Source organism: Manis pentadactyla, chromosome 13 (genome assembly GCF_030020395.1).
Source record: "Manis pentadactyla isolate mManPen7 chromosome 13, mManPen7.hap1, whole genome shotgun sequence".
Taxonomy (NCBI): Eukaryota; Metazoa; Chordata; class Mammalia; order Pholidota; family Manidae; genus Manis; species Manis pentadactyla.
This window is the reverse complement of record NC_080031.1, coordinates 9,093,731-9,121,597: the sequence shown is the minus strand read 5'-3', so window position 1 is coordinate 9,121,597 and position 27,867 is coordinate 9,093,731. Positions and strand designations below refer to the sequence as shown.

Below are 27,867 nucleotides of genomic sequence, written 5' to 3'. Positions count from 1 at the left end.
GCTGAAGTGGTAGGTAGATACAAGATAAAGGTAGAAAACATAGTTTAGTGTTGTAAGAGAGCAAATGTAGATGATCAGGTGTGTGCCTGTAGACTATGTGTTAATCCAAGCCAGACCAGGGCAATAAAACATCCACGTATGCTTAATGACCTCATTTTAACCTAATTACCCCGTGAAGACCCTGTCTCCAAATACCTTCACATTCTGAGGTTCTGAGGGTTAGGACTTCAACAAACGAATTTTGGGTGGATGTAGTTGAGCCCCTAACAAAGGGGTGTTAATTTAGAGGAGGAAACAACTCACACTCATGTGAAAAGTTGTGTAAGTCTGTCAGTATGGCTGCTGGGCTACCTGCCAGGTGTGTGGCGCCACGGGAGGAACTCGGGAGACGGAGAGGTGGCCGTGAGACAGGGTGGGGTGGAGAAAACCTTTCCTGAAGAGCTGAGAAAGGCGAGGGTTCAGTGAGGGAGCGCAGGATGGACAGACAGTGTTCCAGGTGGGAGGAGCCGCATGGCAGGTGGCCCAGATGGCACTCTAAGAAGTCACGCTCAGAGGGGCTGGCCAGACCACCTTTGTGAGATTGGAGCAGTCATTGTGTGAACGAGGAGAAGATAAGAGCTTGAAGCGGACTGTGGAGGCCTGGGCTGCAGATCGACTGTGTCCCACTGAAGGCTTTAAGCTATGTAGTAAAATGATAACAGCAATAACTGTGGATAGGCCCTTACAGTTACTAAGACTTTTCATAAACATTATCCCATTTCCTCACCACAAATATTTAATGAAATCAGCAGGGCATCGTTATAACCATTCTATAAATGTGCAGATTGAGGTGGAGAGAGTTTAAATTGCCTGAGCTGCGGACATAAGGGCTACAGTTGGAACTGTGCTCTGGGCAAATTAAACTGATGGGCTGCGAGGAATGCTATGGAGAGTGAGAGGCAGGGGGCAGGGAGCTAGCAGAAGTCAGAACGGGGTGAAGTGATGAGACCCTGAGTTAGCGGACTGGTACTAGAACTGGAAACACGTAAGCAGTCATACTATGTTGGTTTTGATTAATGAACACGCTAAAAATTAAGATGTTGCAAAATAAGTAAAAAGGCCTCTGGGAAGGGCAACATATTTGGTTCTCATCAGACTTCCATATCTCAGCCTGAATTAATTTATCAGATTCACCCCTGACTACAGTTTGCAGGGAGAACATAAGTGCAGCTACGTTCCCATATGCCCTCATAAGCACTTTGCTATTACACGGTAATTATGTGTTTGTAGATCTGTCTTCCCCACTAGACTATGAGTTTCTCCAGGAAAGTGAGGGTATTTTATTCATCTTTTATACCCAATACTTAGTAAAATAAATACCTTTGAATGAATGAATGAATGAGAGCGAGCAGGTGGGACGCCAGCACAGGACAGGGCAAGAACTTAAAAAAACAGAGGTAAAGGCCCTTGAGGACAAGTGTCAGTCACTTCACAGGTGTTTCCAGCACAGCCTCAAATGCAGTCAGGTAAATCCAACCTAAAAGAGAGCTCTGTGAAACCAAGAAACTCAAGTAAGTGGCTTGGACCCCCAGGTCACTGTAGGCAGCAGCCTTTTTTACATACGGACTTCATTGCACAGAATTGCCAGGGAAATGGCACCGATGATGTGAAATAGCTTATTTTGTAGAATAGGTTTCTAGGCAGCAACCAATGGTTTTCCTCTCCATGGCCTCACCCTGGTAGTGCTGCAGAGGTCCCTCTGCAGCTCTGGGTGGTCTCCCATCTTCCTTCCTGGTGCCATCCTCACCCTGCATCTCTGCAGGGCACAGGGCAGGGCCTCTGTTGGATGGACAAGTCTGGCTACAGGAGGAAGGTGGTGAGGAAAGGTGGAGGGCCAAATACATCAGTGGCTTGCTCTCCTCTCACCAAAGCTATCAAGAGGCCTGGGTGGGCTGGAATCTCGTGACCTGCTGTTCTCTTGTTCCCCTGAGATATAAGTATAATTGGGGGCTCCTAAATCCATTTGTTTCAGTAAGTAGGTTTTGTGAAAACTACAAAGACCAGTCACAGACAGTTCTTCCTTGCCTTCCGGGAATTTATTCTTGCCATGGGAAGAGCGGCAGCTCCCTGATGGTGTTGAATTTGTCCTATGCCCATTCTGCAATGAGTAAACATCCACAGAAGTGCTAAGATTTTGAGAAGCTAAAGAATACTTACCATGGCTCAGTGAGCGCCTCAGAGCCACGTGGTGTGGCCTCTGCGGTACAGGCATCTCCACTGCTCATCGTTTACACACCATTCCTGAAAATACAGGGCCCCTGATACCCGGCCCACCCCCACCACATCCTAGTCCACTTCCCCTTGCTTGAGCACAGGCTTTGATCATACAGGACATAGAATGTAATCCTCGCCTCACAGAGCAGTTAGCAAACGCTCTGTGAGGGTCCAGCTGTGACAGAGTGGAAGTAGTTCTTAATGTGCTATTGATGTTTCAAGGAGAAGTCAAGACATCAAGCCAACATCCTAGACCTCAGCCCCTAAGAAACAGAACAGAGGCAGGAAATGGGCAATGCAGAAAGTCGGCCATGCAACCCATTGGCTTTCTTCCCACTGTAATTGTCAGAGAAATAGAAATGGGATGAGGGCAGAAGTTTAGGGGAATCTGGCATTCAGACTTGGAGTTCTTCAGTACAGGATCTATTCATCTCTTACAAGGTCTGAATTCTAGGGGTAAAGAGCTCCACGATCCAAGGAAACAATCCTAAGCATTAGCGCCCTCCCACCTTCTAAGTCAACAGACAGTCTGTGGCTGTTGCGTGGCTGATGGAAAGTAAAACAGGAAAAGCAACTTGCTTTATGAACGTATAAACTTAAGGTGATCCTATTAGGGGGGCAAATTTTCTCCCCATTCTTTTGCTATAAGCAGGCACATTCTGCATGCAAGCTTGAAGCGGCCAGAACTTCACACCACTGACACTCTCTCCCCTTCTATTCAGATTCCATCCAAATGCCTTTGTGCAGAATTCTTGCAAATCTGCGACAGCGTGGCATAGTGGAAATAGCATAAGCTTTGAGGTCAGACAGGCCTGGGTCAAATGCCAGCTTTGAAAGCTACCCTAAAGCTCCTCAACTCTAGACATATCACACACTGTGTAGCATTTATTGTGCCCTCTTCCCCCTCTTCCCCCAAACAGCAGGTACTTAATACAAGAGGCATAAGGACATAAGCACTTAAAACATGCCAGATACTATTCTATGTATCCTACAGATAATAACGTAGTTAATTCTCAACACTAACTCATGAGGTTGTGTACTGTTATTATCCCCATTTTGTAGATGGGGATACTGAGATGTGGGAAGATGAAGTAACTTAATTCTAGGTAAGCTGCAGAAGCAAGATTTGAATGTACACAGTCTTGCTTGAGACTCAGTGTTCTACTCTATCTGCTTCCCTACATGGTAAGTCACATTACCTCCATTCATTCCTTTAACAACCATTTCCAGAACACGTTCTCTGTCCCAGCACTGCACAAGGGGCTAAAGATGCAACGAGGAAGGAGATGGCCTTGACCCTCCAGGCACTGACAGCTCAGTAGGGGAGACATCTTAACACAAAGTGCTAGGCTGGCCATATGCAGCCAGTGCTGGGGGAAGAGATGAGCAGCAGTCGAGAGGCTTGTTGGCTGATGTGACCCCCTAAGTCTCAAGGAACCAGTGGAAGGTAGACCATGGGACCACAGGCAGCATGAAAAGGTAGGGAAGGAAGCGGTGAGTACAAAGACCAAGGTGTAACGGTTCCTGTGCCGAATACGAAGCAGTTCATTGTAGCTAGAACACAGCGTGGGGATGGACCGGTTACAAGGGGTGAGGTTGGTGAGCCAAGCAAAGTCAGATCTCCAAGGATCTCTCTGCCATACTGAATGAAAGTTGAACCTAAAAAAAAAAATAGCCTTTTAGAAAATAGGTAGAGAAAAATTGGAAAGTATAAAAAACTGAAAGCAAGGAGTCCATTTTCGAGGTAACTCACTGAAGATCCTGGGGGTCTGCACTAGAGCAGGGCAGCGAGGGTGGAGAGAGGTCAGAGTCAGAGGCGTTGGGGAGATGGAATCCACAGGACTGGGGTGGGCTGAGTGTAAAGGAGGAGACAGGGATCAAGTGGGACTCTGGCTGTGGCTGAGGAAGTAGGAGACAGTGCCATTCAACCAGGTAAGGCATAGAGGAGTCTGGGGACACCCTGAGTTCAAGGTGCACGTGGGACATCCAAGGGGAGCTACTCTAACTGGATCTGTTGGATGTAGAGGAAGAGGTCTTGGAGGCAGGGCTGCGGAAGGAAGTTACCAGCATTTTGGTGCATGGAAGCCCAGGGGGAGTGTGGTAAGAGAGCTAAAGGTGGAACCTCGGGCAGCACCAGTATTCACAGGACACGCCCATGAGGAGGAGACCCTGGAGAAGCCGGGGTCACACAAACTTAAGGGCAGAGTTTTCGGAACGAGGACGTGGCCCAGAGCAGAGGGGTGGGCCTACTTCTCGTCTACATGTCTACCTGCCCACTTGACAGTGATCTGACACCAGGGTTGTGCCTGATTCACATTTCCGCCAAACAGAAGGCATTTAATACAAGAAGAAAAAGGGCATAATAAGAGGCAACATTTATTGAGAGTGTGCATGTGCCAAGCACTAAACATTTTGCATGGGTAATCTCATTTAATCCTTACAACCGCACTATTAGGTGCACACTCTTCTTTTTTTAATTCAATGTCATTCAACCTTTAAAAGGAAGGAAATTCTGCAATATGAGACAATGTGGATGAACCAAGATGACATTATACTAAGTGAAATAGGCCAGTCACAGAAGGATTTAAATGAGGTATCTAAAATGGTTATTTTTATAGAGTCAAAGAGTAGAATGGTGGTTTCCAGGGGGGAGGGGGAAATGGGTGTTGCCAACCAACGGGCATAGTTTCAGGTCAGCAAGATGAGTAAGTTCTAGAGATCTACTATATGACATGGTAACTATAGTTAACAGTCCTGCATTGTGCCCTTTAAGAGAGTCGGTCTCATGGTAAGTGTTCTTACCCACAATAAAACACAAAAATTTTTTTAAAGGTTATGATGTTCTTACCTACCATTATGGATGAGGAAAGCGAGGCACGGAGAAGTTAAGAAACATGCTCAAAGTCACACAGCTTTTAAGTGGTGGGGCTTGATTTCCAGCGCAGGCCACCTAACTCCAGCTTCCTTGCTTTTAACCACCGCATGGTACTGCCCGCCAACCAATACATGGAAGCTGATGGCTCAGTCAGTTACCCCTCCCAGGGCTATCTGATTGTCACAGGAAAAAAAATCCCTAAACCTTTATGAAACGCTACCTAAGTGGCGGAATTGTACGTTTCACTATTAGAACCGAGAGGAAATCATGCTGGGGAGGACGGGCTTTATGCGCAGTCATTGTGCACTTAGCCACGCACCAACTGTACTGAGCAGGAGAGCCTCACCCAGCTGGGAGCGACCTGTGCTCGGCCCAGAACCGAGCATGCTAGTGTCATGAATCTTCTCCTCCAGGGAGGACTAGAGGTGTGAGCTGAAGAGCGGGAGGGGACGTGCAGACTGACAGGGGTAATGCAGTCGGGGCTCGGTGTGCTCATCAAACTCACCAAGGCGCCGAAGTGTGATGTCATTCTGCATTACTGGCCCATGGGCAAAAATTGCGGCCAAGCTGCTACAGCTAATCCCTCTGGCTTGCCTTTTTTTCCCCCCACCTTATACAATTACAAATCTCATGTGCAAGGTGAAGGTAAATCTTTATATTCTAGCATACGAAAGCTTCCAAAACCTACTGAAAATAAGTTGCAAACAATACATACAACCAAATCCCTTTTTTGTTCAATGTAAAAACCAAGTTTTCCATTTCTGTACGTACACATGCGCGGACATATAACTACACAGCAGAAAGGCTAGAAGAATATTCATGAAATTAGTAAGGGGAATTCCTCGGCAGGGGAAGGGGAGGATGGAGGAAGGTGGGTCAAGGGGGGCCCTGAAGTGTGTCCATTTTCTTATAATGAAAATATATTTATGTATTAGTCCTGCAAATTAAAAGAGGGTTAACGTGTATCTTACACCAGTTTGATGGTTTTGTGTCACTGCCCGACCCCCCCGCCGGGGGTGGGGCGCGGGCCTGCGGGGAGGAGGGTCCTCCCCTCCCCGCCGTCCTGGCTAAGGGAGTTGGAAATCTCCCCAAGGTAGATAAATCTGGGTCTAGGCGGTGTCTCCAGAGGCAGAGGCCACAAGTCTTGGGGGTTTCTAGTCATCTTCCGTCATTTTGGAGACGTGCAGAGTGGGAGGGGGCGATGCCCTTTCGTTATTAAAAAAAAAAGTGAGAGAGAGAAAAGTAAAAAACAACTGCTCCTCCTGCCGGGACCCGGGTGGTCCAGGGCCCTCGGAGGCTCTGACTTCGGAAAGCAGAGGCAGGAGGGAAACGAGCCTGGGCAGCAGTTCCCGGGCGGCTGGGTCGCGGCCCGGAAACGCCCGCGCATGTGGTTTTAATCTCGCAGCCGCGCAGAAGCCAAGCAGCACGGGCGCCCCGCCGGCTCTTCTGTCTGCGCCGCGCCGGGCCCGGCGGGGGCGGCCGCCCTCGGGAGGCGGCGTCCGGCTCGGCCTTCCCGGCCTCACCGCGCGGAAATGCGGCGGCGAGCGGCGCGCCCGGGCGCCGGGGCTGCTGGGGGCCGCCCAGGGTCCCAGGGGAGCGTGACCCCGAGACCGCCGGGCCCGCCCGTCCAAGGCAAACAGGGAGCACATGTCCCCAGCGCCGCCGCGGGAGAAGCTGTTTATTCTTGGGAGATGGCCATCTGCCCTCTGGGACCCGCAGGCTCCTCCAGCCTTTCTGCCCCCACTAGCTCTCCGCCTTCCTCCTCCTGAAAGAGTTGCCTCGGAATTTGATACCACTTTGGGATCTTTAAAAAAAAAAAAAAAATGGGTCAGCAAGGAAAATCCAGCATTTCCACGTGGAAGGTTAATTTGGTTATCTAGAAAGGAAGGGTTGCACGGAAACTTCTCTGAGGCTTTGGGAACCAGGCACTGGGAGTTTACTTACCAGTTTGGAACGAGGACAAACAGCCCGACCCATCTAAAACCAAAGGCTGTTAGCGAGCCCATCAGAGAGATTCCATCAATGGCAAGTTATTAAAATTACACTTTGGGCCTGCATTGCAGAAGTACTGCCTGAAAGTCATAATCTAAGTTCCAGCCATGAAATGTTTCACTGCAAATACCAACCTATGGTTAATCATCCTGCTTCAAACAACCCGGCACCTAGCCTGCACTCCTGGAAAATCTAGGAAGGACTCTTTCATTATCTGCACCCCCTCCTCCTTCCCTCTTGGGACATAGCTGTCAGTCCTTAGTCCTGACCGTACTTACTTATAGTTTAGACTCAATACATCAGGACTGCCCTTTCCACAGGAATAACTTTTTGCAAAGGTCAGCACAAACACTGCAACAATCTTTCACAACTTCCTGGAGTATTTTGTTCTGCAGGTGAATAAGGAAAAAGGAAAATTTTACAGGATCAAAAACAGTTCATTTTGTTTATTGCTGCTCTCAGATTTATTTCAGCTGGCCTCCCTGAAACCAAGTCCTCTCCTTGCAGTCGATTGAAACATTGCTAACAGAGCTCTCTTTGAAACATGAAACACCCTTGCTGAAAAATTCCTTTGGCGCTCTGCTGCCTGTGCGTCAAAGATAAACTCTAACCTCCTGTGTCATGCAAACTTTTCCTGGTCTGGCCCTATGATACTTTTTCAACTCATTTCCAGTCATTGGGTCCTGTCGATTCTACACCCAAGTCCCTGGAAGTTTCTCATCTTTCCCTGAACATACCTCCAAGGTCATCCCAACAACACTAGAATTCCTTGGTGTTCAGTTATGACCCCATTGCACAGAGAAATGGGAAACATTGGGGTAACTGTTATTTAAGAAATTGCCTTCTCAGCATCAACCCTCTACTCAGCTTTGCATGTAAGTGGAACCATATGGTATTTATCCTGCTGATTCCCCAAAGTAATCATTCCTTTGCCAAGTTCTTACTAAGAGCTGCTGTCCACTCGTGGGCCGGCCGTGTGCCCTGGGATGGGATTGAATCAGCCTGGAGGGAGATATAAATCCTATCTTCTGCAGTTTGCTCCAAAAAGGTACTCTTTGTGCTAGCAGAGGTCCTGCCTCAGTACTTAGGGTCAGCTCTGCTCCTTGTTTAGAGGCTTCTGACATATATGTCCCTGTCTCCCTAGGATTATGACTTTCTACTTTTATGCTCTTTATAATAATAGCTAAGATATATTTCATACTATGGTTATATGCTTTAGAACAAGCATTCCTGAATGTAACCCTTACAATAGCCTTATGAAATAGGAACTATTATTATGCTCCTAATAGAACTAAGTTTGAAAAAGTTAACTATCTTACTTAAGGCCACATAGTAAAATGTCAGAATCAGGACTCCAATCTGACCCAAGCCTACTCTCCACTGTTTTAAAACCTACTATTTTAAGGGTTTGGAGGAGGTAGTTTGGGGCTTATTTTGTAGTTATTGTCCTTTTATTTTGCTTCTAATCTTAAATACATAAAATTAAGACGAGTTAAGAGTTCCCTCCATGACTCAAAATATTCTTTTCCATATTTACTTTCCAACCTCTGTGGCTACCAGGAAGTATTTCTTAGTGGAACTGATGAAGCAAGTGAAATTTCTTACCCACTATATTTGAGGGAGGAGAAGAGCTGAAACTCAATGGTCAAATTATTTGGGGGGAAACAAAAACGTTATCTAAATCCTATTTTGGAAAGATGTATATTATTTTTGAAATCCAGTGGAAGGAAAAAGATCTCTCAGGTCTCAGCACACTTTGTCTACTGTGTGAATATCATATGCAAATGTGGATCATGATGTTTAGAAGCAACTTTTAACCAACTTTTAGATTGGTGAACAGTTACTTTGCCCCCCAACTGCCCACCAGCCCTTTTCGACAGCCTAACCCTCATCATTCAAAATGCTTGCTCTCCATTGCCCCACGTTTGCAGGACACGGGACTGGTGCCAGTTACAGTGCGTGCCTGCCAGGGAAGTTGAGCTCCTTTCTGTCTGGGTGAGGGCATCGTGCAGGGAATTTCGACCTGTGGAAAAGGAAGAGGCTGGTCTTGTTCTCCCTCCTGACCTGCCCTGCTAGGCCTTAACCCGCCCATACAATTTTTCTTCCTTATTTACATTGCTCAGATTGCAAAGGGTTTTTCTTTTTTTTAACTTTGCCAGATCTTTCCAGGGAACAGGGCAAGCTCCTGAGCCTTGCTTCCCAGCATCTCTCCAGTTGGCTTTGGTGGCTATGAGTAGGAAGATGGGAACTGATCTTTGTCCCAAAAGGGCTAGTTCGAGGCCTTCCGGGGCACCTACTCCCTTGAGATTCCTCTGTTCAGGCCTCAGAATTTCAAATTCCTGGGAGAAGTATAAATACCATACAGTGATCTCTGCCCCCACTCCTACCTTCTTTACTACCTTTTCCCTTTAATACTTTCAGTTTCTCACCATCTGCATTCCTGTGAGGGGAGGATTCCACCCAATCCTGCCTTAACATGCTCTTTTCCCAGTGTGGGCAGCATCCTCTATGTGGCTTAGTGGTTTTGAGTGCTAAACAGAGCAGGAGACGAAATTCAATCCTTGACTCTCTAAATTTTATTTATTTCTCTAGTATTTTGGGCCTGGAGCATGTAGAGAGGAAAAATGTGTGTTTTGGCAAAAAGGAAGAGGTGGGAGGATTAGATGTGAAAGTAACAGAGTTTCTGGGAAAAATAGTGCCCCCGGTGTCAAAATGTCTGTCCCAGTTTTGCCATGAATTTGCAGCAGTGGGACCTGACCCTCAGTCGCCTACCTTACAAGGTAAAGTGGCTGGATGAGAAGCAGCACCAAACAATGGTTAAGACTGCAAACTCCAAGTGATGGACTCTTGCCTGTGCCATTTATTGGCTGTATTTCCTTAAGCAATATGAGTTTTATAGTTTTCCAAGCTTCAGTTTCATCATCGGTAAAATGGGAATAAAAATAATGCCTATTTATTAGGGTAATTGTAAGGATTAAGATAAGAGAATATTTGCAGAGCTCGTGGCATGTGCTCAGTAAAATGCACCATTAGCATAGAAGTTCCAGAATGTTCTTCCCACATCTATATGTTTTATGACTCAATTTGAGAAAAGATCACTGATGATTGGATTTCTAATTATTTTTCACTTTTTAACTGGTAGTTCTATTTTGGTTTTTTTTTTTTAATTAAGTTCCCTTTCTTCCAGTTTTGCTGAGAATTTTTTTTTTAATCTTGAGTAGATGCTGAGTTTTTTAAATTCTTTTTCTTCATCTACTGAAATGATACTATTTTTCTCCTTTTCTATATATACAGATAATTAAATTACAATGATTGATATTTTTAAGTTAAGCCCACCTAACCTACTTGATCTGATGCTTTATCCTTTGTATTTATTCCTTGATTTGGGTTTGTTAAGTAATGAGTGCACCTTTGTTCATGAGGGGTATTGGTCTGAGATTTTTCTTTTGTGTGTATGATATCTTTACCTGCTTTTCAAGATCAGAGTAATACTGCTAAAGTGTGTTGGGAAATGTTCCTTCTGCTCTGTTTTCTGAAACAATTTGTGCAGAATTGCTATCATTTTCTCCTCTGGAAGGTACAGCTCGGATTTTTAAATGTGAAGGAGGCTGGTCCTCTCAATGTTGCCTTCCCTGTCCATGACGTTTTATTTACCAATATGGAAAAGAAGTCATTACCTCAAGAGATGAGACGGTATCCCAATAGAGTTCAAAAGGCTTGAATAAGGAAACATTTAAAAATGAAGAATTCTCTTACAATCAAACAGTATGACTGTGTGGGATGTTAAGAAATCAAAGTATATTTAGTGATGGAATTATATGTTCATAGCTTCCTGTACTTTTCCTTGATAACATTTATCACACCTCCAGGCTTGATTTAATTAATCAATTTATCACATTTAGTATAATTAAACACTTTCAATTATTTTTTTTTATTCCTGTGAGTCTTCACACAGTCATAAGCTTTATGAGGGAAGAGGCAAATCCTATTTTGTTTAGTATTACTTTCATAAAATCCTACCTGGCTCAGTAGTAAGAAGCAGGTAAATGGTTAATTACTGAATGGATAGATGATGAGCATGTTAACTAATGCTTTCTGATCAGCTTCCCCGAGAACTTCTATGTACAACTGAAAATTTAATGAGTTCAGCCTCTGGTTTTGGAGGGGCTACTTGGCGACAAGTATTGTGTAACTTCAACAATGGAGGCATCCATGTGCCTGCTAGGGAGCTTCACGTTCTAGTGGGAGAAAAGATGAGCAAATATATATATAGATACAACAAAAGATAAAAAACTATCATGGAAGTATCTACTGAGTGCTATGGGAAACAGATAAGAGAAATGCAAAGCAACATGTTTGAGCTGGCTCCTTGAAAGAGGGAGAAAGATGTTCCAGGCAGGGCTAGCGAGTCAGTAAAAAGCCTGCACAACTCCGCGTGGCTGTGAGCAGGAATGTGTTTTGCCATATACAAACCCCCACCCCATCCTGGAGCCTAGAGGGTGCTCCAGACTTGCTCATTAATTAAAGAGCTTAGGGAATGGTCACTCCTGCTGTAGGCAGGGCATGAGGAAGCCAGGGGAGGGAGTGCTGGGAGATGGCCGAGGACCGTGTCCGGAAGAACCTTGAGTGCCCACGAAGCAGCTCCCACTCGATCCTGTGGGCCACGGGGAGGCCACTAGAGGTTGTTAAGTAGGGCAGAGCTGTGCACACTTCCCCAATGACGTGCTCCTAAAGGCAGCTGCGTCCATGTGTGCCTCTGGGGACTTGGGGACATAGCCCAGAACAGCCTGCCACAAGGTATATCTTTAAAGTCTTGCTTTAGCTTAAAAATGCTTATGAGTTTTGTATTCTACTTCCTATACAGGGCATTGTTTTCAATTACTTATTGTTAAGTAAGATGACACTCCAAGAAAATACTGTTTCCATGATTGTTCTATGACTCTATGTGGCCCTGTCACACTGTCCATGACCCCCAAGGAGATGAACATATTGATCTGAGAAGTACGAAATAAGAAGAATGCCCATTTTGTTCACTTCTGTATCCCCAGCATCTCAGTTTCTGACACTTAGCAGGTGCTCAATAAGTATGTGTTAAATGAGTGATGGACACGAAATGACATGATATGACCAGATACTCTACAAAGTGATGTAGGCAGGTGGCTGTTAGATTATTTCAGAGACACAACCCACACTTGAAGCCCCTGCCACCAGGTAGGCCTGTATGCTGAATGAAATGCCTCCACATCCTTGTTATGTCAACGCACTCACCTGTGACCCTACAGCCCGCCAAAAGCCTGGAGATTGAAGAGGGGTTGGGTGGGTGGGGAGCAAAAATAAGTCCCAAACCTCCTTTGAATTAATCTCAAAGAATGATTAACCAGGCAGCTGGGAAAATAGATAAAAACAACCATGAAAAAATACTGAGAGCTGTTCTCCAAGGGTCAGTTCAAATAGTATTTCTCTAGAAACTTCCTTCTAAATCCCACCTCAAATGGCTCCCTCCCACTCTGCCCCTCCTCTTTCCCTTGTAATCCAGCCTTGAGTGATGCGTTCACTCCTGCCCAAACCTCCAGTGCCCATTCCTGCCTCTCTGACTTGGCAAAGTTCCCCCAGCCTGTCTCCCATCCTACCTGCTGAAATGCTGTGATCCTGCAGACTGACTGGAAGTCTTATTTCCTTCACTGATTTTCATTATCCCCTAGTTGCCATCTCCTCTGAGCATGTGTGGCTTTAGAGGTTGTGCCGCTTTTGTGCTGCCTTACAGTGTTCTTTGATCCTTTCCTATAACTGAGAAGTGTATTGGGTGCCCCATGAGAGCAGGAATCAGGACTCCCGTGTTAACCCTGCTCACATGTCTTCTACAGAGTCCCTGTGCCATGCTGGAATGTAATATGTGGGGTGTGGCTCTCTGACTGACAGAGGAGCTAGCAGTCAAGGTCCTCTGCCCGCATGTCCTGTGCAGCTCTTCAGAGCGTTCACCCCCAGTTTCTCATTAATAAGAATCTTCAGATCCCTGCTAGAGTTCTAGAGAGTTCATCCACCCAGAAAGGTCAGCTGGAGGGCCATGTGATATGCCCAGAAAAGCTGATTCCAGACTGAAAACCACCGTGGTTTCTAAAGACCACAGAGAAAATGAAAGATTTAAGCAAAGATTTTTCCTGGGAAGGCCTCAGTTTCTGGTAGGGTTTCCAAGTTGCAAACACAGCAAAAGATACAAAGGCAGAGGAAAAGCTCTGGTGGGCAGAATGGGGTTTCATTTATATTGGGCATGATGGCTTCATCCCTAGGATTTCTGTACTTCTTACTGTGTTCTGAAAGACTTGGTTCACTCTGCCCCAATCTAACCAAAATAGAGGGAGGGAAGGAAGGAGAGAGAAGGGAGGGAGGGAGGGAAGGATGGAGGGAGAGGGAGGGAGAGGGAGGGAAGGGATGGGAAAAAGGAAAGTAGGAAGGGAGGGAGGGAGGGATGGAAAAGGAAAAGAAAGAAACTAAGTCATTGAAAAGATGGCCACACACTTTTTCTCTATGGGTTTCATAGGTCAAAATCAGCCAAATGATGGTCAATTTCCTCATTCCAGATGAGGCTTGCTTTCACATTTTTCTGGCACCTTTCTCCCAAGCAGAATCCTGTGGGTTAAAGACTCTACTAGGAAATAGAAGCTTCCTTTCTCCTTTTCTTTGAGCAAAGTGTGTTGCAGCAGAAATGCTTTCCCACAGGGGTGTGACCGTCCTGTCTCCAATGGGAGCATCCTGAGTACAGGGATGCGTGGTTCTGCTCCTGAAGAACTGCCCTATGGGGCATGTGGTTAGATGGCAGCGTCACAGTTGGGGGACACAGCCCTGCAAGGTGACTGTCTGTTGAACAGGGGAAGTGGGAGGATGAAAAGCCACAGACATGATCAAGTATTTAGTTGTTTTCAAAAATGGTGCAGGAAAAATGCCTACAGTATTGAAGACAACACCTGCCTGACCCACTCAACACTTGCTGATTTAAGAAGAAAGTAAAGGAATAAAATGGATGTAAATCCACAAGGACAAGAGAAAGGGATTGGGGGGGAATAAAGGTGGAAGAAACGTTGGTAGATGTTTGGGTGAAGGAAAGCAGACGGAGGAAAGACGAGGGACTTTCCAAATCACAGTGGCCGAAACCCCTCTGCTTCTGGAAGGCAAGCCAGCCATGAAGAGGCTCAAGGCCTGGAAGCTGCACAGGAACAGCAAAAAGCTGAGCCGAGGTGTGTTCCCAGAGCTGCGGGATCAGGAGAAAAAAGTATGTTAAAAAAAGATGCAAGTCTCTCCTTCTGCACCCTCTACAGAGAAACCCCAATTACCCCCTATCCCCCAAGTGACGGGAATGGGGACAACCAGATTCAGAGACATTAGGCAGAGCCAAGGGGCAGCTATAGACACAAGGATTCCCACCATCATCGGACGCCTCTCTGAGGCGGTTTCATTTGACCCTGAACTGGACTCTCCTGACCCTTTCCCCCCCAACTCAGAGATCCCTGGCAGCCGGTACCTGCCTCCCACTGACAGACGTGTGATTTAAGAATTCTCCTCTGGAGAAATACAACAGCTCCAGGGAAACAGCCTACAAACACTGACATTTGGGGTGAAATGAAAAAGCCCACAGAGAAATGCTATGTGCAAAAAGCCCCGTTCACTCATAGGGCTTTGGGACAGCTTTCCCTCTCCAGCCTGAGGCATTTGAGAGAAGCCGGCGAAACAAGGAAGCAGTGACTATGCAAGGAACCCTATGATTAATATCCTCAGATATAAGGGAAGAAATTGTATGATGTTATGCAAAAGGAACAGATTAATAATGACAATAGCAATATATATTGAGGTATGTATTATGTACCAGGCATGCATTAAAACTAAGTTAATCCCCATAACATCCTTTAATCCTCATTTAATGCCCATGAGTTGGGTATAGTTATTTTCCCCATTTTATAGATGAGAAAACTGAGGCACAGAGAAGATAAAGAATTTGTCGAAGGTTATAGAACTAGGAAGGAGTGTACAGTAAATGTGTGTGAATCCCTGATTTTTATGACTACCTGATAATGGCCCCCCAAAGAGATCCTTTGAAAAAAAAACTCCTGGAACAACTCAGTCAAACAACATGAGAAAGAGATAAGAAAAGTAGAGGTTCAATCCAAGGAACTATTTTTAGGTGTAAAATAACATTTCCTGACATTTAAATGAGTTTTCAGATTAAGCAGCCTAACAATGAAGGGATGGGGAAGAAAAGGCTAATGACCCAAAACCCACCTTAGCCAAATTTTACAACTCCAAGGGTGAAGATAAGACTCTAACAACTTCCAGAGAGAAAAAGAGAGGTGACTCACTTATGAAGGATTGGAATTAAAAACGGCTTCAGACTTCTCAACGTTAACTCTGGCAGTTACATGTCAATGAAGCAATGCCTTCTTAAATTTGAATGAAAATTATATCCAACCTAATACTTTAAGTTCAGCCAAACTGTGAATCAAGTGCGAGGCACACAATGCATGTAAACTGATAGTAAGTGTTGCCTGTAGGAGGGAAACGGGGCCAGATGTCGGGGAGAGACTTTTCACTGTATACTATTTTTGTCTTTGAATGTTTACCATATGCTTATGTTAGACTACCCGAAAAAAATTTTTTAAAGCTTTTTAAGCAATGCTAATAAGTAACTAGACTTGGGAACCACCCGTCTTAAAAAAATGCAGCAGTTGGGTAATTTCTTGTCCCTCACTACTCCACTCCCAGGAGCGCGAGGTATGCTGGGTCTGTGGGCAGGGAGAAGGGGAGGTCAACCAGGAACCTGTTTCCTTCACTGGCAAAAATGCAAAGATCGTCTGACAAGCCAAGGCCAAGACTCATCCTTAGGTCATTTGAATAAATTCATGAGTGAATGACTGAGTAAATGAGCACGAAGCGGCCCTTTGAGTCACTTGGGTGTGGGTGAGTGACAAGAAGAAAGTAAAGTTAGGGGAAATGACTTGGCATTACAAATCCTCCCTTGCTGAGACCTGACATTTTCTGCAGGGATCTATCCTGGGAGCAGGGAGCCCAATTGCAATGCTGGGTCTGTTCTTGTCGCCTTAACGTGAGAAGCTGAAGTCTGCTTTAGCCGATTTATCTGCATACCATCATTAAGTAGCATAGAGCTCAAGGTCCAGATTTTTAATGGCCATCATCTGTCTCTGGGAGCAGGGAACCTCTGAGATGTTGCTTGTGAAACATGAGCTAAGCCTGATTATAGCTCTGCTCCCACACTTGATCTAAGAGCATATTAAAGCTTATTGCAGTCCTTAAGAACTGAGCTAATACCCTAGTTATTTTAAAGCCCTTTCAAAAGAGTCTGTGTTAAATGAATGGTATGATTCATATGGCCAACTTTTCAAGAATATATTAGTAAGAATATATTCCTAACACTTTACCAAATGATCCTAGGTCAGGTGCACCAGTGTCTTGGAGAAAGACGACCATATTCTTTAATGTTGGATTTAAGTACCATACAGGGAATTACTGTCTTTCTATCACATTCTACCTGGCATAATCTCTGAAGATAATTCTTTTTCCCCACTGTGAGATCAGGATAGCACAGCTTTTATAAAAATTTCCCCATGACATATTCCAGGAAAGTCTATTGTCAGAGTGATATGAAGGTTATAGCTTATATCATTTGTGGAGCATAGGGGATCTGAAGTCAAGACAATTTGCATTGAAATCTTGGCTTACCATTTCTTAGCTCTGAGGTCTTAGAAAATTGCTTAATCTCTCTGAGTCTTAGGTTTTTCTCTGTAAAATGACACAAAACTCTACCTCATAGGTTTAAATGATTAATTTATATATTTGTATATCTGTATATATAAATGTATGCATGTACATACATACATATATATCCCATAGCATACAGTAACTGGCATATAACAGCAGTCAATAAATGCTAGATATTATTAATGTTATGAAGTATTTTTATAATTTTCAGAGTAATTTCAGATACACTGACACTACACTACAATTCCCAGTTACTTTGCATAACAAAACTGAAAATACGTTTGGGAAAGAATTGTGAAATCTGAAAAATCCTGCAATATCAGGCATATTATTACATTTCTATAAAACACATTGAAGAATTCATGTCATAACCTACTCTTAAGGTTACCAAAAACTAGTGAATTGTTAAAGAATTTTTCTGTCTATAAGACAAGGATTATCATTGTAAGAGAGAGACAGAGGAAGTTAATGTATAATTTTAAAATTTTTATTAAAGTATATGGTAGACAGCCTCTAACATTGTTCTCAGTAATTCCTACCTCCTAGTATTCCCCTCTCCTTGAGTGCAGGCTGGAATTATTTAGTTCCTTATAACAAACAGAATATGGCAACCGATTCCCCTCTGAGTTTCCATCTTAGGCATTTTCTTATGCTTCCTCTTGGGTCACTCACCCTGGGGGAGCCAGCTGCCACATGGTGATGCAGTCCTGTGGAGAGACCCAGGTGGTGAGGGATTGAGACCTGCCAATGTGTAAGCTTAGAAATGGGTTCTCCCAGCCTCAGATGACCCTTCAGATCAGACCACAGCCCCAGCCAACAGTTTGATTGCACCTTATGAAAGACTCTAAGCCAGAGCTACTCACCTAAGCTGTGACTGGATTCCTGACCCACAAAAACTATAAGATCTGTTTGTTGTTTTGGGCTGGTAAGTTTGGGGACAATTGTCATGCAGCAATAGATGATTAATAAATAGTATAATATGCATACATAAAACACAACCGTAAGTGTTCAGCTTGATGAATTTCACAAAATGAACAAATCCAAATAATAAGCATCTAATCAAGAAATGGAACATAGTTGTACTTCTAGCCCTCATGTTAGAAGCCGCTTCATGTTCCCTTCTACTCATTACTTCTTCCTCTAAGAGTAACGACTACTTGGACTTCTAACAGCATAGATTATTTTTCTTCTGTTTCTGTACCTTCTAATATAATCACATAGCATGCACTATTTTTTTGTGTCTACCTTTTGATCAACATCACATTCAACCATGTCTAGTTTCTAAGGCCCACTCTAAAATGCCATTGTTTAATCACAGAGTTTAATCTATTCCAAATAATAGTAAGGAAGAGTGTGAGTTTATATATATATATATATATGGGAGCATTAGTAAAGCAAGATTGAGAAATATTTCTGTTTATGACCAACGGTAGATGAAAAGCTTTGAGGGAAATCACAAGGTCCCTAGCATAACACTAGATCAATACAATTTTTGTTAAATATATATGCTTGGAGGCAGCATAATACACTGTTAAGGATATCGGTGTTAGAGTTAAAATGGCTGGATTTAACTGTGGCTCTACTCCTTACTATGTGACGACGGGCAAATTAATCTCTCTGCTTCTCTGTGTCTTTATCTGTAGAATAAGGATAAAAAACAGTCCTTACTTTACAGTGTTGTTGAGAAGATTAAAAATGGAAATTAATATAAATCAAGTAGCACTATGCTTTGCACATAATAAGCACTCAAAAACTGTTAGCTGTTGTTAATAAATGTTTCCATTTGGGGTTTTTAATTGGTGGCAAAGGTGTACTCTTCTTTTTTTATCATATAGGAGGTGATTTTCCTGTGAGTAGAAAATAGAGCTCCCTTGATTCTTTTTGTTTACTTTGTCAACCTTGAAAATAAAATACACAAAATGGGTTTTTTCGGGAATAGCAGAGGAATTGCAACTTGGGACATGCAAACTGTGCCAAACCATTGGCCGGTACAAAAGAGAGGAGTGGTCTTTTATAAGGAAAGGGAAGTTGGGAGGGGCTGATTGGAAGGAAAGTCTATTGGAGGAGAGCAAGAGTTCAGGTTTGTAGTGATTTAATCATCATTGAGTTGTGGCCGTTCTCATTGGCTGGGTTGCTGGTTGAGGAGAAACCCTTCCTCCTTCCTGCTGGGGTAGTCAAGTAAGCTTCCACGGGAGCACGTGCATTGAGAGCGCCCCCTGCAGGATTTCCCACTGCCATTTTGAATGAGGTTTTTCCTTTATTCATTTTCAGTTTCGTGGCTCTATGGGCCATCCCTAAAGAGGGTGGCTGAGGGGTAAAGAGATCTCTCTGAAGATTATCTTCTCTTTATCATTAGTTTTTATAGGAAGGTGGAGGGGAAGGACAAAGTTAAAAGCTGAACTGAGACCTTAATTTGTCAGTGGATTTTAATTATTGGCATCATCTTAATTCTCCATTGCCATGAATCCCAAAAATTGACTAGTACCCTTTCAGTAGTAACTCTGTGTCTATTTTTGATTTCCCCTCTCTTTTCAAATCTCTCTGTTAATGGTAATAAAAGATTTAGATTTAGAGAGGGACTTAGCATTTGGAATGAGACAGAGGCTATAAGTAGACATGTCAATGAAATAAATTAGGGAGGGAGCTGGTTCTCAGAGTTTTAGAATCAAAGGCACACATTCTTGTCTGATCTGTGTACTGACATGGGGTCTCTGGACAGGTATGTGCATGTTTTCCTGCATATGTGAACATGAATTTGTGCATGGAACATGTACTAGCACAGTATTGAGAACAGAATTCTGAGCGATGACTGATGTATTTCTGAGCAGCACGGTGATAGATCCCTGAGGACCAGGTCAGTGTCCTTTCACGGACAATTGTTACTGGAGATATCAGGATAAAACATTAGCCCCAGACAGTCAATCCCTGTCTATAGGATGGTGACACAGCTCACATGCAGCTGGTGATGTTACTGACCAGTTTAGGGTCCATGGTGATGTTCCAGTTTGTCAGGTGCTAAGGCCACCTTAGCGACAGGTTTCCTAAGCAGTCAGGCCGCCATTCCCAGTCTTTGGAATACCATCACCTCATTACTGATGCTAAAATTCTAACCTAGTCTTCAGGGCCCAGGTTAAATATTTCCTTTTCTGTGAAGCCCTCACTGATCACCTTGATGATTGTCCTCCTCTGAATTTCTGTAGCCCTTTCTGACCTTCACATTGACATTGATTTGAATGAAATAGATTTCTTTGGTGCCTGTTTTTCTATTATTGTGATCTTTTCATAGACAAAGGACAGTGTCATTTATCCTTGTTTCCAACAGTACCTAGTATGGTAACAGGGAGCCATTCATATTTGCTGAACAAATGTGCCCTCCTGCTTACTCCCCTACAGATGCCAACTATTTTGTCCATATTCCTGTTTGTGGCACCCAGAATCTGAAGCACTGAGGTTTGTTTAACGACATTGTATAGAAGTCAGTATCCCTGAATATCCTATGTTCCTTAGCTTTTTGCCTTTTCTTATTGACTCTACAGACAATACTTCATAGTGCCTGAGTAATCGATGTTTCATAATAAATTCTGCAATTAAAATCAGGGTTTTTTTTGGTCTCAAAGTAAACATTCATTTCAGTTGGAAAAAATTAAAACACTGGCCTTAAATTATTAAAATAGTCTATGTTTCTATTTCTTTGATAAATTCCTGTCAAATACCTGATCATACTTTCTAAGATTTCCACTTTTCCCATAACCCTTGAAAATGAAATGCAGATTGTTTGAAATTTAGCATATAATCACCAATGACAATAATATGCTTCGAAACTTAAACCCAAGGTAGTCTATAATTTTTGTCCACTATAATCCTTCTTACTAAGAATAGAACTGTATTAAAGGTAGACATGACTAATCCTTTCTAAGTAAATTCTGCCCCCTTGTGGATTGAAACATCCACAGATAGGAAAAAAAAGGCTGTTAACTGCATGGGGTCCGTTCCTTTCAGTTCTTTCAAAGAGCACTTCAACCATCCTTAAAGGTAATGCTGACACAATGGAAAAAAAGCTAGACATGTATAAACTGTGTAAGAGCTAGTTGATGTTCGACAAAATATGTTGGCAGATAATGGTATACATTTATATCTTATACTTTGCATCTCATTCAACTAGGAGTACCTTGAATATTGCCAATAAATATTTCATACAATATTATAGTTAAAATGGACTTTAAATACTGAGCTCAGCATCCACATAGAAGGATTCCTTTCACAGCCCCTGATATATCTCCACTTGAATGACTCCAATAACGGAAAATTCACTAAATGATACAGCTCATTCTCTTATCAGAGAGGACTGCTAGAAGTCTATTGACATTTTAAGCCTAAATGGATTTCAGAACTCAAAAAAGGTAGGAAATCTTCCAATCCATCCTTTTATGGCTGATGTTATGCCACTGGGGCCTACCTCTTCTTCTGGAGCAACACCCAGTGAACCTGTTACTTGTTTCATAGTGTCTTAAGTGTTGGAAGGTAGCTACCATGCTGCCCCTTGGTCTACCATCTTCCTAACTTTTCACCCTAATTGTGTCAACTATTCCTCATGTGACATGCTTTTCAGACCCCATTGTCTCCTAGTCACAACTCCTTGGACACCAGTGTTTTTGTCAAGTCCCCTCTCACCGTGCAGCATCGGGAACTGAGCCCAGATGCTCTGGGTGTGCTTGCTTGGTGGTATCGAGTCCGTGGAGCTGTCAGCCCCCCGTGTGCGGGACTGCAAACCTCTATGAGTGCAACCCAGGCCCCGTCAGCTCTCTCAGCAGCCATATCACGCTACTGCTCAATATAAGCTATGTAGGCTCCCAGGTCCTCTGTCTGGGTCATTCCCACACTCTACTTGCGTCTACCTGTAACTTTTTAATATTTGTCTCTATTAAATTTCATCTTGCTTTTGGCTCAGGATCCCAGCTAGCAGGTAATTACATGTCCTAAGCGTGTCTGATCGGATCAGTTCTGCTTCCTTGCTCTGTGCCATCCACATTCGATAAGCATGATGTCTGTGTTTCCAACCAGCCTGTTTCAAGGCCAAGGCAATGACCTTTGGTGTGGGGGAGAGAATGGAATAAAAATTGGCAGTGGGCTCGTGTCTCCACAGTGCCCATCTGCTGTCATGGTCCTCAGTTTCCTCTAAACAGAGACGATAACATGAGTTCAATGCGCAGTCACGGGGCTCACGTGAGACCATGCGTTTGAATGAGCTAAGCTAAATAAATGTAAAGTATTAGTCATTAGCTTGCAAATGGTTTGAGGTCAGAGAAGAGACGGGACCATCTTTGTATTCCCAGTACTGTACCTGACAGCCGAAGAACTCAGTACAGTTTTTTCATGTGGGTAAATACACACAAAGTACATACTGGACAGTTTTTCACAGAGGGGAAGGGAGGTGAGTTGATCATTTGTAATCAGTCTGTTTAGTCTGAAAACTTCTTCAACTCTCTCCTGTCAGTACCAGGCTCCCCCTTTCCTCTCTCTGCTCCTACCTCCAGCCAGTGCCCACTCCCTCCTGTGCTCAGCCTGAGGCCTGCATGACCGCATTCTGCACATGCACAGAGGCAGTCCTCACCATGCCACCTTCCAGCGCCCCTTGCCACCGTCAAATACCTCAAGAGTCCCAGATGCCCAGTGGAGACTATTCCCTTACTTGCAGTTCTGCCACTAACTAGTTGTATTACTTGACACTTCAATTCTCTGGGCTGCAGTTTTTTCATGAGTTAAATTTTAAAGGCCTGTAATGTCTTTCTTAAGGAAGGTAAGTTCTTCAATGCGCAGATAACCCAGGGCTGGCCATTGGGTGTTTGAATTAACCCCTTCCCACTTAACCACAAGATGCAGACATGCCCAGCAGCCCCCTGTGCATTACCAGGCTTGAGAGTGATACACAGAGCCCAGGCCCTGTCTGCTTGGGCTGCAGAACAGGTGTGGGTCAAAACGCACAGGAGAACCTGAGAAATTTGCAGGGATCCCATGGCCTCTTGGTCTGGGATGCTGAGGTTTAAAGAAGACAAGAGGTACATGCTCTCTAATCTTGAGGTTCCCTGCCTTGGTAAAGTCATTTGTATTCATGAGTGCCTCCCTCCTTGTACTGCTGTATTTAATTCAGGATATGGTATAAATAGAACATGGTATTCTGGCAAAGCACAACACCCACCAGCATGTTCCTTTGGGGACATCAACCAAATCTGAGCCTCTGATGCCCTCTAGCGGCTCAAATCAGCAACTTTCACAGCTGATTCTTTGCATTTACTTATTCAGTGTATAGTAAGTGCCTACTGTGTGCACCAAATTGGTGTTGGGTTCCCTAACTTTGCCAGAAGTGTTGGACACTGGTTTCCTTGAGCAGTGTGGGAGAGCCCCTGAGCTGAGGGCTATGGAACACAGTGGTGAATCTGTTGAATGGCACCTAATCTCAAGGAGCTTACAGGCCAATGGGAGAACCAGACATCCAGGAAACCACAAAAATGGGGCAATAGTATGGGTGTCAGGGCATGAGCTCTGCAGTGAGGCAGACGTGGGGTGGAGCCCTGATCTGTCACTTCCTAGCTTGTGGGATCTTGGGCAACTTGCTAACCTCTTCGTATTTCATTAATAAACTTAGATAATAATCCTTCCTCCAGAGGATGAGTGCTCAGTGTAAAGCCAAATGGGGCCACTCCTACTGCAACCTCAAGTTCTAAAAAGGAGTAACAGAAACCTTATTGAGGAAGTAAGGCCCTACAAGGGGTTCTGAAGCCCCCTTCGCATGCCCAGGAGATTTCTCAGGTTTCTTTCTTTGCCATAGAGCTTGGAAGTCCACCTGCTGCTTCTCTTGGGAGGGTGCCTCTGAGGGCCACACCCCTGCAGCTCCAGCCGGTCGGCCCCCTGCAAAGAGAACCTGTCTCCCCTGCTCCCTGCTTGCCCGTTTCATTTCTCTGCAGGCAAGGATATAGGCCCTTGTCCCTCCCACAGTTTTGCTGCTAATCAATTTTGGGAAATGAACAGGGAATAAGAGAGGTAGCTTATATGCTTCTGTTAGTCATGATCCTTAATCTTTAGTGCTTCAAATCCCTCTGGAGTGGCAGAGTGAGTTCTCTCCAGGACAGAGGAAGGACATCACATAAGCCCTGGCACTTGGGGCTCTTCCAGTCTGGAGGCTGTATGATGCTGTGACACTATAAAGGTCTCGAAAAAGACCGTTTGCGTCCTGAGCTTCCCAATTACTGTGTGAGGAGATAAAGGAGGATCCAGAGCTAAAGCACCCCTTTTATGCCAAACTCATTATACCCCTGGCATCCAGGTGAGATTTCATCATACCAGTTCATCAGTCAGCAACACTGTAGATTTCAGAGTCAGCAATGTCAGATCCTTCGCCAGGTGCTAAGAAAGATTAATAGGAAGGTGAAGAGGTGAGCTTGGCGTCCTGAATTGCTTACAGGATACCTTTCCTGGAAAAAGTTGAATGTTAGAGATAAAGGAAGCCAAAAATGGAACTGAACTCCTGTGACCAAATGGATATTGGATGCAGGGAGGGACAGGATGCCAACGTGGTAACTTGGAATTTTGCTTTGGATAAAAAGGGTTTTTTCATATTTGGAAGCCATATGAGATGAAGCTGTAGGGAATGGAAGCTGGGGGATAAGAGAATGAGTGCCCCTAAGGGAAAGAGGAACTGCCCAAAGGGGGCCACTTGATCACTGAGGCATTCCTGTAGTACTCACAGGTCTGTGGGGTCCTGGGCCTCGGAGGAGGCTCTCAGGAGTGAACCAGCCTTGAGTTTGCTCTGGGGAGGATGCCAACCCCTGCCTTCCCTTTGGTTTCTGTCCTTTTGGAAGCCTCCGCTAGTAAGGGAGAGAACACTTTAAAAACACAGTTGCTGTTGACCTGTATGATGGCATCATCATGAAAACCCAGTAAGGTCAGAAAGCCAGGAAGCCGTAGGAGTGTAATTCAGGGGGGTAATGAAGAAATGATGAATTCAGTTAATGGAGGAGGAGTGGAGACCCGGGACTTCTAGTACTTCTGGTCCAGGATTCTTCCAGCACCTTGACTTGCCTCTTGCCCCCAGGGAGACCCAAAAATCATTAGTGGTAACATTTGCTTCCCACGCTCTGCCGCCGGGTTTCTGCATTACTCATCAGAGGTTTTCCTTTTCCAGTTTCCTACTGTGTTGGAACCTTGGGGACTCATACTGAGATTAAGAGAGTGGCAGAGGAAAGGGTCACTTTGCCCTGTCACCATCAGCTGGGGCTTCCAGAAAAAGACACCCTGGATATCGAATGGCTGCTCACCGATAACGAAGGCAACCAAAAAGTGGTAGGTGTACACCAGCTGGGGCCCCCCTTCTCTGCTTTTGCCTTCCCCCCTCAGCCCTCCAGCCTTTCTTATTGGGGTGGAAAGGACTAGAATTATTTTCTTATCTAGCTTATAGCTGAAAGACTCTAGATACAAAACTATAAACAAGAAAGGGTATCTGGGCTGTGAACGTAAGAGATTCTGTGTTCTTATGGCAAGTAAAAACTGCTAGAATGGCATCTATCATTTGCCCAAGGAGGAAACTTGCACTGTTAGTGTCCTTCTTAAGAAGGGGACTAAGATGCAGTGGCTTTATTCCCTAGTCTAATGGGCCAGAACCCCTAACCTGTACTAGGAAGCCTGCTCCTCTTCCTCTTCAGAAGCCATCAGCCATCATCACCCGCCGTGCTTACACTTTGCGAAAGTCACAGCTTTGGAGCTCTAAGATTGTGTGGTGTGACAAACAACATAATGATGCAGAGGAACAGTCTAGGGCATGAATGCAAATGTTTAACACATGTATAGTTGGCCAGCAAAAGAACTGACACTGGTTCTCAAGTTGGAGAATAAAGGAGCTGGCCCTGGAGCTTGGCACCCAGGTTGGGTAGGTCCGCCACGGTGGCCCGTTGGTTTCTATGTGCTTTGGCTGTAGGAACAGGACTGGCAGGGCTTCTCTGCTGACGATCGCCGGGCTGATCTTCACTAGGGAACGAGAACTTGGTGCCCTACTGCTGTTACCCTTGCGCCTTGGCTGCGTTCAGCCCAGGGCCTCCCCCAGCCTAGCCTTTCTAGCATGACTGTTTTCATTCCCTGTTCCCACAGACTTACTTGTGAACATCCTTTTGTTGAAAGTTTCATGATTTTTTTAAACAGTCACACAAAATAACCTAGGAAGCTGACTTTAGACTTTGCTTCTTGTTCAGAACTTTACTTCTTCCCCTACAAAACAGTGATTCGCCTTACCTCTCCTCTGTCTATACTACTAATTTCCTAAGATGGTATGTACTGGAAGAAGTTAAGGTTTTCACTTTTAAAAAATTCCAGGATCTCTATTGGAGTTTAACCTGCTTAAGTAGCTGCCTACACCATCCTGTTATTTTGATACCGCTTGTCATTTTGTTCTCATATTACATCATCCTAAGACTGTTGTCTGCAGAGCAAGTTCACCTTAACCTGAGCATGTTTATTCCAACATCCTGTAAGTGGATTATGGACATGACACCGTCAGTGCTGAAGGAAGCAAACGAGAGCCATGTCCCTCTAATAACAATCCAGTGAGGACTCTACTCGTCTGATTTTTCACACAAGTGTTTTCACTTAAACTAAAGAAAGAGTTGCTTGCTTATGTAGCCAAGTAAAATGTAAGGGTTGGGAAGTCCATTGTTGATTCAAGAAGGGCACAGATATGGCTTAAATCAGTTATAGTTTCCTAGTTGTCTTCCATTAATGCTCTAAGGTAAGGATGGTCATTTATTCAGCCATTCGGATTACATGAGTTTATTTAGCACTGACTGCCACGCTAGGCATTGGGGTACACTATTCAAAAAGATATGAGTCTCTGCTTTCTTGGAGCTTACAGTGTACAGTCATTCAATAATTTTTTAAAAATTGAAGTAGAGAACTATAAATACTAGCCTTGTGCCAGGCAGAAGTCTGTTGAGCTTAATCCTCATAACCAGGATCATTAGTCCCATTTTGTAAATAAGGAACTAAGGCATGTATATATATATATATATATATATATATATATATATATACATACAAAGTGAGAAAGTTCCTTACCACCACCCATATTGCGTTTTGAAATTAGGCACTCTGACGTTAGTACCTGGGCTGTTAAACAGTAGCTATACTACCTTCATATATAATTTGAAATTATAATAGGTGTTCCATAGGAAATAAGAAGAATGTGGGGAGAAAATTATACCAGACAGAACTAATTATGCAGGGACCCTGATATTGGGGAAAGCTTGGCACAACTGGAAGTTCTAAAAGATCAAAATCCAATTTAGTTAAACTTTATAAATATTAGATTCCCACTACACACACACTCTGTTGTGAAGGAGCTAGTTGAAGAGAAAATGCATAGGTACAGTTTTAGAACTAAGTGACGAATATCATGATAAAGATGAGCAGTGCTCTAGATGAATACAAAGGGAAGAGCCCATGGCCAAGAGTGGTTGGAGGAGGAGAGAGGCCAAGGACAGCTTCCTATAAGAAGGCACACTTGTTGAAAGAATGAATTGCCCTAAGGAAATCACAAGAGCATAGACACAAAGGCTGGAAAATTCTGAGAAATCCTAAGCAGCTCATGTAGGTGGAGTGGAAAATGTGAGCCTGCAGAGACTGCAAGACCAGAAGGTGAAAGGTCTGGTGTAACATCCCAGGGAGCATTGGTATTTTCCTATAATGTCATGGAGATGGAGTTCTTGAAGGATTTTGAGAGAGAGGCATACTTGCATTTCAAATGGTCACTCTGGCACTGTGTACCACACCAAGTTAAAGGGGCCTCGAGCAGAAGCAAGAACAGTTGAAATGTTTCAGGCTATACAACAAGGGCTTAAACTACAGTCATGGGCAGCTGAGATTTCAAGAAGGGGATAATAAAAATTTACTGGGTAAGGTTGCCAAAGCTTTTTAATTGCCAGGGTGTTGGGAATGAGAGT

General features: G+C 44.1%; 1 protein-coding gene across 1 annotated transcript in view; it reads left to right on the top strand.

Moving 5' to 3' along the window:
- CLMP (CXADR like membrane protein) overlaps window positions 1-27,867 on the top strand; it is a 78,218-nt gene that overhangs the window by 35,800 nt on the left and 14,551 nt on the right. Inside the window, 1 exon segment of the mRNA XM_036887645.2 lies at window positions 25,065-25,222. Coding sequence (XP_036743540.2) covers window positions 25,065-25,222 — 158 coding nt within the window.